Here is a 13,234-nt window from a genome sequence, read left to right as displayed (position 1 = left end):
TGCCGTTCCTGGAGTGTCCGAGGGCCAGCGTTTCCTGCCTCCCCTGCGCCCCCCTAGCCAGGCAGGTGCGGGGGAGGGGCCCTCCTGGGCGCCTCTGGCGGAGGATGCTGCCGGGGAGGGGGCTGCAGGAATGTGCAGGCCAGAGGCTTCCCCAAGAGAGGGAGGCTGGGGCTCTTTCTTGCTCTTATTATCAGTTCTCCAGCAGGACCCTGGTGGGCAGGATGTTTGGCTTGGTTTGAATTTCTGCAGTGGACGTTGGTGCCTGTGGAGGGGGCCAGCTGGAGCCCGGGAGGACCCTTCCTCGCAGCAGCCGGAGAGTTCAGGGGGCACCCTCCCCCTGCGCACTGCCAGTGAGGGGGCCGAGGGGTGGGGGCTGGCCCCGGTCTGGGCAAAATGGCTCCCAGACCCACAGACAGATGGAAGCAATTTCGAGTCACGTGGGCGAGGCTGAACGGCTGCCCCACGAGGCAGGCCCCACGGCTGTCTCCAGGAAGCAGCCCAAAGCCACAGGTTCTGGGGCCAGATGCAGCTCTGAGTCTTTGTTTATTTAAAGATCCTGGAAGCCCAGGAGGACCTTTCTGAGCAGGGAGAGAAGCCCCTGCTGGAAGCCGTCGGGCTTCTCCCTGGCCTGGGTGGGCACGGGCAGCCTGGCGCCTGGGGCTGGGGCAGCAGCGTGGCTCCAGGGGCTGCCTTTGTTGGGGATGGTGCTTGGGAATGGAGATAGTGGACCCGCGGCAGTTCCTGGCAGTCTTATATGCATTCTGCTCTTTCCTTGTGTCCTTGATTCCGTGAAGTCGATTATTGGGCCCAGCAGAGGCTGAGAATGAGGGAAGGACCTGCTTGTGAGGATGACCGCTCCCACCCCCTTCCTGGACTGACTTGGGAAGCCACTCGTCCTCGGTCTCTTCCCCACCGTGGCCTGGGGAGAGATGCTGGCCTCAGAGCTTGTCAGCTGGGGACGTGGGGGCTCAGCCCAGTGGGTGAGGTTGGCTGAAGGACAGTTTAACCAAAGCCTGCTCATGTCCCTCAGTCCTGGAAGCCTATCCCCTCTGTCTTCCCTGTGGCCACCCTGGTCAGTGTCCTGGGGGAGGAGGCATCAGATGGGCCGTGTGGTCCTTTCCTTTGAGCCCAGGGTGCTCTGGAAAGAGCGGGGGGAGCTGGGCCTTCCCTGGGAAGAAGGACTGGGCAGATTGTCCTCCTCAGTGCCCTGAGGGGGTGGGAAGTCCCTGAACCAGCTCGGTCAGGGAAGGGGACCTAGGGCAGCCGGACCTGGGTGCCAGGGCAGTTCTACGCAGTGGGTAGAGGGGTGTCTCACCTGGTGGGCACCCCCCGCGCCTGCCCACCTATGATGGGGTGTGTCTGGAGTGGACAGCTCTGCGCACCCCTGCTGGCTGTGAGCTCCTGAGGTGTCCAGTGACCACCTTCAGGCGTCCTCCCCGACCCCAGCCTCTGACCCACAGAGTGGACTCCTAAACAGACAGCCTGTCTGACCTGAAGCCCACCCTGGGCCTTGACTGTGGGTGAGGAGCACCTGGGGCCAGGTACTACCTGGGTGGTCACCTGGGCCAGGTGGGGGCAGGCACAGGCAGCCCTGGGCACTCTGCCGCCGCATCCCACCCCAACCCTGGGCTGCTGGTGGGTACACAGAGTGGACACACCTTCACGAGGCCAGGCCAGGACGGAGCAATGCTGGCCCTCTGTTGCCCAGAGGACCCCCAGGGGTCCCGAAGCCTGAGGCCAAGGAGAGGGGACGAAGTGCTTGCTGCCTGGCGCCTGGGGCTCCAGGGGAGACACGGGGGGGGGGGGGCTGAATGCCAAGAGCTGGCTGTGGCCTGTGGGTGACACTGGGACAAGGGCTGGCCTCTCTGAGCCTCGGTTTTCGTCTGAGAACAGGCCTGGGGGTGGGAGGCCTGGGGACACCCCAGCACCGACACCTCTGCTCTCCTGCAGTCCCCGAGGCAGCTCCCGGCAGCGCTGGCAACATGGCCGACTCCTCCAGGGACGCCGCCCTCAAGCAGGCCGCGGCCACGCGGAACGAGAAGGCCCCCGTGGAGTTCGGCTACGTGGGCATCGACTCCATCCTGGAGCAGATGCGGAGGAAGGCCATGAAGCAGGGCTTCGAGTTCAACATCATGGTGGTGGGTGAGTCCCGCGCCTCCCGTCGCCCCAGACCCACGCAGGAAGCCGCCAGCCCGCACGTGGGCCAGGCACACCAGCCTGGGCCCCACGCGTCCCTCTGTAAAGTGGTGGCAGCTCTGCCCAGTGGCCTTGTGTGCGCACGGGTGCCTGGGAGGAGGCCCCAGCTCCCACCAGTTCCCTCCATTAAGAGCCCTGGTAAGGAGGGGTGAGCGGTGGCTCTGGGGCCGTGACGTCCGCGTGCCTTCTGCTGCCTGTCCCCTGGCTGGAGGCTTCCCAGTGGCATGTCTGACAGCCTGCCTGGGGAGTGGGGTGTGGGGGCTATAAAAACCGGTGTCAGCAGGGGGAGGTCACTGATCAGGGGGACCCCAGCAGGGTGCAGGCTGGGTGTGATGGGTGGCCTCTTGTTCCTGAGGGCTTGGGGCTCCGTGGGGTCTCCCAGGAGCCCGGTGGGGGTTGCCCAGCTTCTCAGGTGGAAACAAGCCCATCTCAGCATGGGGCCCTGCTGCTTCATGGGGCAGCAGGAGGGGTCTGGGAAGTGCACCCCAGCTCAGGCCTAACCAAGCACAAGTCTGGTGGGCTTCCCCTCTGTCCTGGGGAGCCACCTGCCCAGGTCGGTGTGCACCGGCCCATACCTACCTCTGGGGCCTTGGCATTCTGTATTTGGTGAGGCCTCCCTGAACCCTCTCGGGGCCTGGGTGGCCACCTCTCAGGCAGGGACTCTGGCTGAGTGTGACTAGGCCCTGGAGCCCGGCTGTGGGGTTTCATGTATCACTGGGCACTATGGGGAGGAGGAAGCCCCGCCCACTTGGCAGGGACGCTGCAGGGTGCTGTGAGCCTGGCGTCCCTGTGTCCCGTGCTGGGAACTGTCTCCCCAGAGAGCCTGCCAACCTACCTCTGGTTCTCCTCCCAGGGCAGAGCGGCTTGGGGAAATCCACCTTAATCAACACCCTCTTCAAATCCAAGATCAGCCGGAAGTCGGTGCAGCCCCCCTCCGAGGAGCGCATCCCCAAGACCATCGAGATCAAATCCATCACACACGGTCAGCACCACAGCCTGGGCCAGGCAGCGGGGGCCCCTTCAGCAGGGACTTACTGTGACAGCCCTGGGCGTGTTGAGACTCAGGGATGAGTGGTGTGGACCCCGGCAGGCTGAGTTACCCAGAAGCCGAGTCGGGGGTCACCCAGATCACCACCAGCTTCCTTGCCTGAGGTCAATCTCCCCGGTGCCACCTTGTCTGCCACCACTGCCCACCGGGGGACCCCGGGGTTGACCAGGCAACCCGAGGGTCCTGGTCTCCCCTCTGAGCCTGGGGTGCTGTGTTCCTGCAGATATTGAGGAGAAGGGCGTCCGGATGAAGCTGACGGTAATTGACACGCCGGGCTTTGGGGACCACATCAATAACGAGAACTGGTGAGCCTCCCGGGGAGCAGTGAGGCCTGGGGTCAGAGAGCTGGGGAGCCATTCTGGGAGTGGGCCCCAGGGTCAGAACCCTGAGGACTCTGTGGCCATGTTGAGGGCTGATGTGCCTATAACACCCGTCCTGGGGTCTGAAAATTATGGATCAAAGAGTCACCATGGGAATCTTGACCCCCCCACCAGGTGAAAGGTCAGCATGGGGACGCTGGGCAGGGAGTTGTAAGATCAGGGTGCCACACACCCCCGGGTGTGATAGGAAGGTGGGGGTCCTTGACTGCCTGTCGGGGCCTGGAGAGGGTCCTGCGTGCTGACCTGGGTCTCCACGCAGCTGGCAGCCGATCATGAAGTTCATCAACGAACAGTACGAGAAGTACTTGCAGGAGGAGGTCAACATCAACCGGAAGAAGCGCATCCCGGACACGCGCGTCCACTGCTGCCTCTACTTCATCCCTGCCACAGGCCACTCGTACGTCCTGGTCACGCCCCATGTGCTGGTGTGGGTGCCCCAGGTCCCGTGGCCCCAGGGATGTCTCACAGTCTGTCCACCCTGCTGCCGGGCACAGAGGGGCCGCGTCGGGGACCGTGATTGGCCGCTGTGATGTGAGGGGTCTATGCCCCGTTCCTGGGGAGTTGGGCAGCTGATCCAGCTGTTTCAGGCTCTGGCTGAGACCCAGAAGGGAGAGCTAAGGGTGCTTCTCTGGAGAAGACCCTCTGGACTGGGACCCCAGCTGAGCACTGGGCTTGGTCCCCGTCCCCTCACCAGCACCCATCCCGGGGGCAGGGGTGACCTTGGCCATCTTTGCTCTGACTCTGCCCGGATCCCCGCTTTGGCCTGACTGTGACTTATTACTGTGGGGGGTCTGCTCCAGTGGGAAGTGACGCCCACTCCTCAGGCTTGCCAGCCCCCACCTCCATGCCTTTCCCCACCTGAGACCCCAGGCTCACCAGGCCAGGTGCCCTGCAGAGCAGCCAGCCTCAGGGCTCAGAGCTGCTGGATGCTGGCTCCCATTCTCCCCCTTGTCCCCGCCAGGCAAACCCCTGGCCATCTGGGCAGGGGCAGCTCCTCCGTGTGGACTTGTCCAGGGCAGCTGGGCTCTGGGAACCTCGTGGGCGAGGCTGCTGGGAGCTGGCCTCACCCTTCTGCTCCAGCTCAGTGGTGCTGTCGGGGACCTGCCCTGCCCCTCCGTGCCCTGCACTCACCACTTGGTCCTCATCAATGCGGACCCACTGGACAGCCCCAGCTGGCAGTCCGGGCAGCTCATGCCCAGTCCTGGCGGTGGGGCCTCCCTCAGTCCCCTGCTGCAGGGCAGCTGAGTCTCACCCGATTCCTTCTGTCTTAGCCTCAGGCCCCTGGACATCGAGTTCATGAAGCGCCTAAGCAAGGTGGTCAACATCGTCCCTGTCATTGCCAAGGCTGACACACTGACCCTGGAGGAGAGGGTCTACTTCAAACAGCGGGTAGGACGCTCCGCCTCCACCTGGCTCCCTGCTCCTTGGGGACTGGTGTTCTAGGCAGGCTGTGGGCCTGGAAGAGGCCACCCCAGCCCAGGAGGCACACAGCCAGGGAACTCTTCATGTTGAGGTGCCCGCGCACCAGCCTGGTGGCCTGGGGAGGCCCTCCAGTCTCATCCCCAGCTCCAAGGGCCTCCATCGGGGGCCAGGTGGGGGTTTTCCCAGCATGCCTAGGGAAGGACAGTTCACCATGCAGAGACGCAGCTCCTGGAGGGAAAGGGACCCGCGGCCAGGAGCACGTGGAGCTCAGGGTAGATGTGACAGCTGCTCCCTAGGACATTCTCCATTGCCCATCGCGTGGCTGGCGCTGCGGTCTGGGGACAGACAGATTAACACAGCAGATGCACCGGAGGTGGCTATGACCAGGGTTTCGGCAAGATGGGCTCAGCAACCCTGAATTCTGAGCTGGGCAGGGGAGACACAGGACAATGAGTGACCCCAGGGCCCTTGGAGGTCCACAGAATCTCAGGGCGGGCAGGTCTGCTAGACCATCTCTATTCAGGAGGCCCCGGAAGAGGAGATTATCAGGGTCCCGCCCCCAGAGCCTGCCCTTCACCCTGAGCCAGGGGCAGCTGGCAGCATTGAGGTCACCATACCAGCTGGTGGGCTCAGCTTCCTGCAGGGTGGCTCCAGCTTGCCCCTTGGTCCCCCAGATCACCGCAGACCTGCTGTCCAACGGCATTGACGTGTACCCCCAGAAGGAGTTTGACGAGGACTCGGAGGACAGGCTGGTGAACGAGAAGTTCCGGGTGAGTGCCTCAGCCAGGTCCCAGGTCCCAGGTCCCAGGGCTTGCCGGTGGGCATGCGGGGGTGGGGAGGGTCTGCCCATCGAGGGGGTCTGGGGAAATGGGGGGATGGCCTGAGCCCTGGGGAACTGCCTTTGGGGCTGGGCGGGGAGGGGCCCAGGCTCAGGGCAGCTCCTCCCAGGCCTCAGGTCTGAGCTGGCCTCTCTGAGCAGGGGACCAACCCACCTGCCCCTCCCCCAGGAGATGATCCCGTTTGCCGTTGTGGGCAGTGACCAGGAGTACCAAGTCAACGGCAAGCGGATCCTCGGGAGGAAGACCAAGTGGGGCACCATCGAAGGTACTCCCCCTCCTGGGGCCGTGGGGGAGGGGGAGAATGAGTCTCTGCACCCAGGACACGTGGCCCAAGGCCACTGAAGACACCTGTCACTCTCCTTGGCCCACCCTGAGTGCAGGCTGGTACCTTTTGAAACCCTTTATTACCTCTTCAAAGACGTCTTCTGGACAAGGTCCACACACACGTTGGCCCTGTCTGGGGCACGTTCAGCCCCAGTGGCAGCTCCTCGGGGGTGGGCCTGGACACTTCTTTCCTCTTCTCTGTTCCTTCCATACTCGTTAGCATGGAGGAGGGAGGCCTGGCTTTGCCCAAAGGCCAGGAGAGAAGGGGCAGAAAGTCTCCTTGCTGTGAGTTCGGGCAAGTCCTCCATCCTCCAGAGCCTCGGTTTTCACCATCTATAAAGTGGGTACCGTGTGCCAAGAATTCAGCAAATCAAACGTCCCACAGCCCACTGGAGCTTCGCGGGGAGCCGTGGGTTTAAGAAACAGGTTATAGCCAGTCACAGTGGCACATGCCTGTCATCCCAGCAGCTCCGGAGGTCAAGACAGGAGGTCGGAGAGTTCAGAGCCAGCCTCAGCAACGCAGCGAGGCCCCGAGCAACTCAGTGAGACCCCGTCTCTAGATAAAATATAAAAAGGGCTGGGATGCGGTTCGGTGGTCAAGTGCCCCTGTGTTCAGTCCTTGGTACCAAAAAGAAAAAAGAAAGAAACAGGTTATAATGGCAGGTAGCAGGCACTGGTCCTTCAGGGTGACGGTCCTTGTTTAATCCTTGGAGCCCTTGTCACGAGGTCCCTGCACCCACCCTCCTTTCAGGAAGGTGCTGCAGCGAGGGTCCCAGCCCCGAAGGCAACTCCTCTGGCCAGGGGTTCTCGTCTGCAGGAGCACATGGAGGAGCACCAGGCCTGTCTCAGGGTCAGCACCCCGAGAACCCTGTCTGCTTGCCCTGTCCTGCCCACCCATGCCCACGCGCCCCCCACCTGAGTGCCAGCCTTCTGGTGCTTTTCTAAACCGGCCAGTCTGGGCATCTCTAGGGTCTGCACCACGTGCTGGACCTGGTTTTCTCCCCAACTCCAGGGGAGTGGTCAAGTATTTGGCGGGGGCCATCAGAACTAGGAGGCTCTGTCAGGCTTTTCCCTGGACACCTCCCCTAGGCCCCTCCTCCACTTCCTCCCTTCCTCCCTGCCCACCCCCCAAACCTTGCTCCAGGAACCCCTTTACGAAAATCATGTTTTAGAGATCAAAAGGAGCCTTCAGGGACCCAGGGAGGGGGGACTGGACATAGGCATTCTGCTGCTGCCCCCTGGTGGCCAGCGCCAGGCACTTCAGGCAGCCGTATGTCAGGACTCAGCTGAGGGACCCTCTAAGCAGCAGCCCTTTGGCACCTGTAAAGATGCTTACAGGGTAGCGATACTCAAGCCACCCGGCTTTTATGAAGACCCTAGAGACTTCCCCAGAACATGATGGGTCCAGACCAGAGACCTCGTGAGTTGACCAGAGAACCTGCTGCTTGGTGCACCCCTGCAGGTGTGGTCACGAGGTGGTTTTTCCTGGAAGAGGAAGTGGGTGTTGCAGATCACACCCTGAGCTCATTTGGTCCTCGCGTCTCTGAGAAGTGTGTGACACTGTTATCCCACTTTACAGATGAGGAAACAGGGTCAGGGAGAGCAGAATAACTTGCCCAAGCCAGGAAGCCGATCACACAGATCAGACTTGAGCTCCGGTTCCTGCCAGCTCTCAGACTCGGGAAACCATGCTGCATGCCTGGGGCCTGCCGCAGAGCCTCCCATGGGGCCCAGCCCTGCAGGGATGGGGTCCAGGGGACGGCTCTTCACAGCCTGGGCCCCGCCGGCTGGCTCCTCAGGCAAAACCCAGACCTCCAACTGGGGAAGTCCTACTGCTCTGTGACAGGGCAGTTGGGACTGTGGAGCTGGGGCCTGGGTTCCAAATCCCTCTGTGACCTTGTCCAGGCAGACTCGAGTCCCGCCTTCCCGGGCCTGCCTTAGTGGCTGCAGAAGAGGACCCTAGCTGGGCCTGCAGGGCCTGAGGAGACTGCATTGGCCACCCAGGGAGAGTAGCTTCCCTAGTCCCTCCACCAATGCCACGCAGCCCCCACCCCTGGTGACGGTCACACACACCTGGCAGTGTGTGAGTTAGCCACAGCCATGAGTGGCACCTCGCTGCCGCCCACAGCGCTCCACCTGCACCGGCGTGCTCAGGGGAGCCCACGGACGTGCGTGTCGCCCCCTGGTGGCCCCAGAAGTGAGCCCCAGCTGTGCTCACCCCTCCCCTGGGGTCCCCTTGGTCATGTCCCCTGTGCAGGAGTCCCAGGCAGTGTCTCATTTCATTGTGCCGTCCCTGAGTTTGTACCGAGGGTAGCCACTGTCACAGTCTCTGTGTGCGGGCACTCGGTGCCCACTCTGTGCCTCTGTAGCTGGGGCCCGGGTTTCCTTGAAAAGCCCCTCCAACTCCCACCTCTTCCCGCTCCCTGCACTCTAGCCCCCACCTGCCTTCAGGCTGGTGCTGGGACATCCAGCTCTTCCCAGCCATCTCCCTGGCCACCCAGGGAGCAGGGGCCTTCCTATGGCTCTTGACCTGGTGGCAGGGGCATCTCCCCAATAGGCTGGAACCTTCTGGGGAGCATGGGCTGAGTTCTTCCTGCCGCCCAGCATCCCAGGTGCTGGGGTCAGTGCCGGGTGCCTGCAGGTGCCCCGGACTCCCCCTCCCGCCCCTGCGCAGCTCCTGGCAGCATTACTGGGTGGGGGGGGGGTGTCCTGCGTGACGCTGAAGCCCCGTCTCTCCCCAGTCGAGAACACCACGCACTGTGAGTTTGCCTACCTGCGGGACCTGCTCATCAGGTGAGAGCCCGGGTGCCTGGTGGGTGGCAGCAGCCCGGGGAGGGAAGCATGCTCAGGGCACCAGGTGGCAGGCCCTGCCTAGCACCAGGCCTGGTGAGCCCAGGGGACCCGTGGAGCACCCAGCCATCGGGGTGGGGCGGGCAGGGGCAGGCGGCCGCTNGACCCCGCTCCCCGCAGGACACACATGCAGAACATCAAGGACATCACCAGCAGCATCCACTTCGAAGCCTACCGCGTGAAGCGCCTCAGCGAGGGCAGCAGCACCCTGGCCAATGGCCTTGAAAAGGAGCCAGACGCTGAGGAGATGTAGACGCCCCCCGGGACCCACCCGAGTCCCCCACGCCCCAGGCCCGCCCATTCACCCGTCTTATTTCATATCATTCTCTCCGTTTGTCACCCGTCTCCGCCCCTTTTACACACTGCCTGGTCACCAGAGAAGGCGCGTCCCCCGTGTGCTCTTCACCAGCCCGAGGTCTCCGGGCACGTGGCTGGACCTCGGTCTGGTCCTGGTCCTGGGCCAGCCTCTGGCCTTCCTGAGGGCTGGGAGGGCTGGGCAGTGGGCAGAAGGGAGGGCCCCCTGGATCCAGCCCCCCGCCCAGGTCCAGCTCCCGGGGGCCAGGAGAGCCACTGTCTGCCCCCTGCACGGAGCCTGCAGAGCTGGGGGGTCTGTGCTTGGGCCAGGTCCAGGGTGCAGGGATGACCACTGGGCCATACTCTGTCCCAGTGGCCACGTCCCCTGGCCCCTGTCGGAGGCTGTACCCAGGGGAGGACAGAGCCAGCAGGTGGACCTGGAGCCCCTCCTGCCCCCTACATGTCATGGGACATGACTCAGCACCCCGCCTGCCCCACTGCTTAGAGGTGGCAAGTCCCCGGCTGCCCCTGCCCGCCCATGAGCCCGGAGCAGAAAGTGCCTTATCTCAGCGTCCCTGTGTGTCCCCTCAGGCCAGACAGGCTGCAGGCAGGAGGCCTGTGGTGTCCCCTCTCCTCCCTCCCTTTGCCTGTGGGTGCTGCAGTGCCATCTGGTGAGGATTAAAGGACGGAGGTACCTCCACCCTGAATTTTGGGCATGTCCCGCACTCTGGTGGAGGGGTGAGGGGCGAAGCAGTGAGGGCCACCCTGCAGGCGCAGGAGGTGCGTTTGCACCTGTGGAGTCGGGCTTGGCCCAGATGCTCCGGCTACACTCATGCCCCTCCTCCACCTTCGCCAGCTTTGCTCCTGCTCAGCCCTCACTGCCCCAGAGACCTGGGTACACGGGAGGCCACAGAGCCTGGCTGTTGGTTGTCCTCCATGTTCCTGGGCCTCTGTACCCTAGAGTCCATTTTGAAGTCCCCAGAGAGGGAGAGACAAGGGGTCAGAGATACACAGAATACACCTAGGCTGCAGAGAAAGGCTTAACCGTGACACAGCCTGGTCCCCAAGAGGGGACTGGTAGGGACCACACACAGCTGACCTTCCTGCCTCCCATTCCAGGAGAAGACAAACCCCTCTGCCCCACAGTTTACATGTCAACTACCGACTTGCCAAGTTTTTGCCAAAACCAAGACTTTGAAAGTGTGCAGCCCAGGGTCCAGGACGCATGGCCCTGCCCTCCCCAGCCCCCATGTCGCCTGGGGTTAGCAGCATCCCGGCTCCGGAAGGCTTTGCTTCCTTTCTCTGTAACCAGATTTTGAACAGTTTTGCTGGGCTGTGTTCCGTAATGGCCTTTAGCTCTGTGCCTCCTGAGAAATTCGTCTCTTTTTGTATAAATAACAAAAGTGTTGAAATGTATTTCCTGAAATAAATGTTTCAAATGCAAACTCAGAGGCTCCCGAGTGGAAATGTCGTTTCTACCCCGAGAGTGCATTTCTCCCGGCCTCAGGACTGGCCGGGGTCCACTGCAGGTGGAGAGGGGCTCAGGTAAGAAACGTCAGGCCAGATTGGAACCTGGACTCAGAACCGAGAAGTCCCTGGAGCTGTGGTGGGGAGCATCCTACACAGGACTTGCTGGGAGTCGGGGTCACATCAAGGTGACTCCTGGAGCTGTCTCAGTCACACAGGGCAAGGAAGGGGTAGGACTGAGAAGCTGTCTGCTGTGGAGGAAAGCAAATGGTGGGCCTTAAATCATCCGTCATCGGGGTCTGGAGGGTTTCTGCTGGGGAGGCCTGGAAAGTTTTTCTTTTTGAAATTTATGAGGTTGACCTAGCAGCTGGTCAGTGATTAGCAGTAATTTATGACAACTTAACGCATCCTGAGAGAGCGTGTCCCCACACAGTCCAGGCCTGGCCGGGCAAGCTTGTCTGTGTGCAAGGTGCGGGGACTGAGGCCCGGGAATCTTGGTCCAGCAGCCCTGGTGTGGGCAGAGAGTCCTGTGTCTCAGTGCCGGGGACTGCTGTGACAAATGACCCCAGCCTGGGTCGGATCAGACTGTAGAAATGTACCCCGGAGTTCTGGGAAGGCTGAGCCAAGGTGTCGGGGACGCTGCTCCTCCCAGGGCTCTAGGGGAGGCACCTCCCTGCCCTTCCAGCCCCCGAGGGCTGCGTCACCCTAGTCTCTGCCTCTGTCCTCACCTGGCCTTCCCCAGCCTCTTCTGCAGCACCGTGGACTTAGGGTCCACCCTGATCTGTATAACCTGGCCTTTCACTACATCTGCAAGGAATGAGGGTGCATTCCCAGGTTCTGAGTGGACGTGAATTTGGGGGGTTCTGTTCGACCCACTGCACCCCCTTCCCGCCGTCTTGGGCAGTGCAGGAGAGGAGTGGGAAAGCCTTGAACTTGGACCTAAAGGCCTCCAGCCTCGCTCTGCCTCCACTCAGCTGCACAGGGGCCAGGCGGCCTCAGGATGCTCTTGACCTCTCTGGCTCTTCAGGGGCCACCTGACCTCTGAAATCATCTCAGAATGAGTGGACGGGCAGTGGCCACATGGGGCTTTTGCTTCAAGGATTCTGAGGCGTGTCTGGCTGCCAGCATCTGCTGTGGACATGGACAGCTGAGAGGGTCAGTCCACATGGGTGAGGACTGCCAGCCCGGAGCCTCCGTCTCTGAGGCCCTTCGAGCTGCCGGGGCTTTGCTCTTGGCAGGTACTGCACCTTGAATCCCTCCTTGCTCCACACTGACCTGTCCCCATTGCCATCAGCACCGTCAAGCAGCACTCTCAGGGCCTCTCCTCTCCGGGGCCCCAGACCCTCTCCGCGCCAGCTTCAGGAGTCCAGCGCCTTCCACACTTGGGCCGACGTGGCCTTCGCCAGGGCCTCCTTACCAGGCCAGCATGCCCCAGCCCACCTCAGTCCAGCTCTCTGACCGTGGACCCTTGTCATCTCATTGATGAAACCGCCCACCAGCTCTGCCCAGCCCACCCCACACCTCCCAGCCCAGTGGGTGCCCCCACCCCGACCCAACCAAGCAGAACCCTGCGGTAGAGCCTCACATCCCCCTACCCACCTTCCTTAAGCAGCTCGTGGCCAGGCCAGGCTGTCACCAAAGTGGGACTCAGGGAGACCCGGAAGGCCCCAAGAAGGAGCCACCCCCACCTCATGCTGGCTGGGGGACCTCTGTGGGAATGGGGAGGCCCACAGGGCAGCAGAGGCCAGGTTCCTCACTGCCTCCTTCCCCTGTTCTGAGCTGTGAGGTTTAGAGCCAGAAAATTAGGATAAACAGGCCCTTCCAGACCCGGCCTTGGGGATTCTTATAGCCCCTGAGCTCAGGGGCCAGCGAGAGTCCATGGTGTGTGTAGTGGGGTGGGGGAGGGTCCCCCGGCCTGGGCAGGGAGCCAGACAGAAACCAGGAGAGCGCAGGCCGGCGGCCGGGCGTCTGCTTTTGGATTTTTATTTATGGATGCCCCCCTCCTTTTGTGGGTCTTGCTTTTTTGGAACTGGGGATTAAACCCAGGCCACTGAGCTACACCCCCACACCCCCAACCCTTTTAAATAATTTTGAGACAGGCTCTTACAAAGTTGTGGAGGGTCTCCTAAGTTGCCCGGGCTGGCCTCAAACCTGCGATCCTCCTTCCCCAGCTCCCTGAATTGCTAGGTTATAGGTATGTGCCCCCACGCCTGGCACCCCCCTGCCCATTTTTTTAAATTTTTATTTTATTTTTTTTCCTTTAATTTTTATTGTTGGTTGTTCAAAACATTACATAGTTCTTGACATATCATATTTCACACTTTGATTCAAGTGGGTTATGAACTCCCATTTTTACCCGGTATACAGATTGCAGAATCACATCGGTTACACATCCACTGATTTACATATTGCCA

General features: G+C 62.0%; 1 protein-coding gene across 14 annotated transcripts in view; it reads left to right on the top strand.

The window, feature by feature from the left end:
* Septin9 (septin 9) overlaps nt 1–10,798 on the top strand; it is a 140,038-nt gene extending 129,240 nt beyond the window's left edge. For all 14 annotated transcript variants that reach the window (XM_015504128.2, XM_048797760.1, XM_048797764.1 and 11 more), the window contains 9 exons: nt 1,951–2,142; nt 3,050–3,178; nt 3,468–3,549; nt 3,884–4,021; nt 4,896–5,013; nt 5,721–5,816; nt 6,054–6,150; nt 8,951–9,002; nt 9,180–10,798. In XM_015504128.2, coding sequence (XP_015359614.1) covers nt 1,951–2,142; nt 3,050–3,178; nt 3,468–3,549; nt 3,884–4,021; nt 4,896–5,013; nt 5,721–5,816; nt 6,054–6,150; nt 8,951–9,002; nt 9,180–9,312 — 1,037 coding nt within the window. In that variant the 3' untranslated portion in view covers nt 9,313–10,798. The remainder of the gene's footprint in view (nt 1–1,950; nt 2,143–3,049; nt 3,179–3,467; nt 3,550–3,883; nt 4,022–4,895; nt 5,014–5,720; nt 5,817–6,053; nt 6,151–8,950; nt 9,003–9,179) is intronic.
* Nucleotides 10,799–13,234: the final 2,436 nt, after the last annotated feature.

The sequence above is a fragment of the Marmota marmota genome, unplaced genomic scaffold (genome assembly GCF_001458135.2).
Source record: "Marmota marmota marmota unplaced genomic scaffold, marMar, whole genome shotgun sequence".
Taxonomy (NCBI): domain Eukaryota; kingdom Metazoa; phylum Chordata; class Mammalia; order Rodentia; family Sciuridae; genus Marmota; species Marmota marmota.
This window is presented reverse-complemented; position numbering and strand designations above follow the sequence as displayed.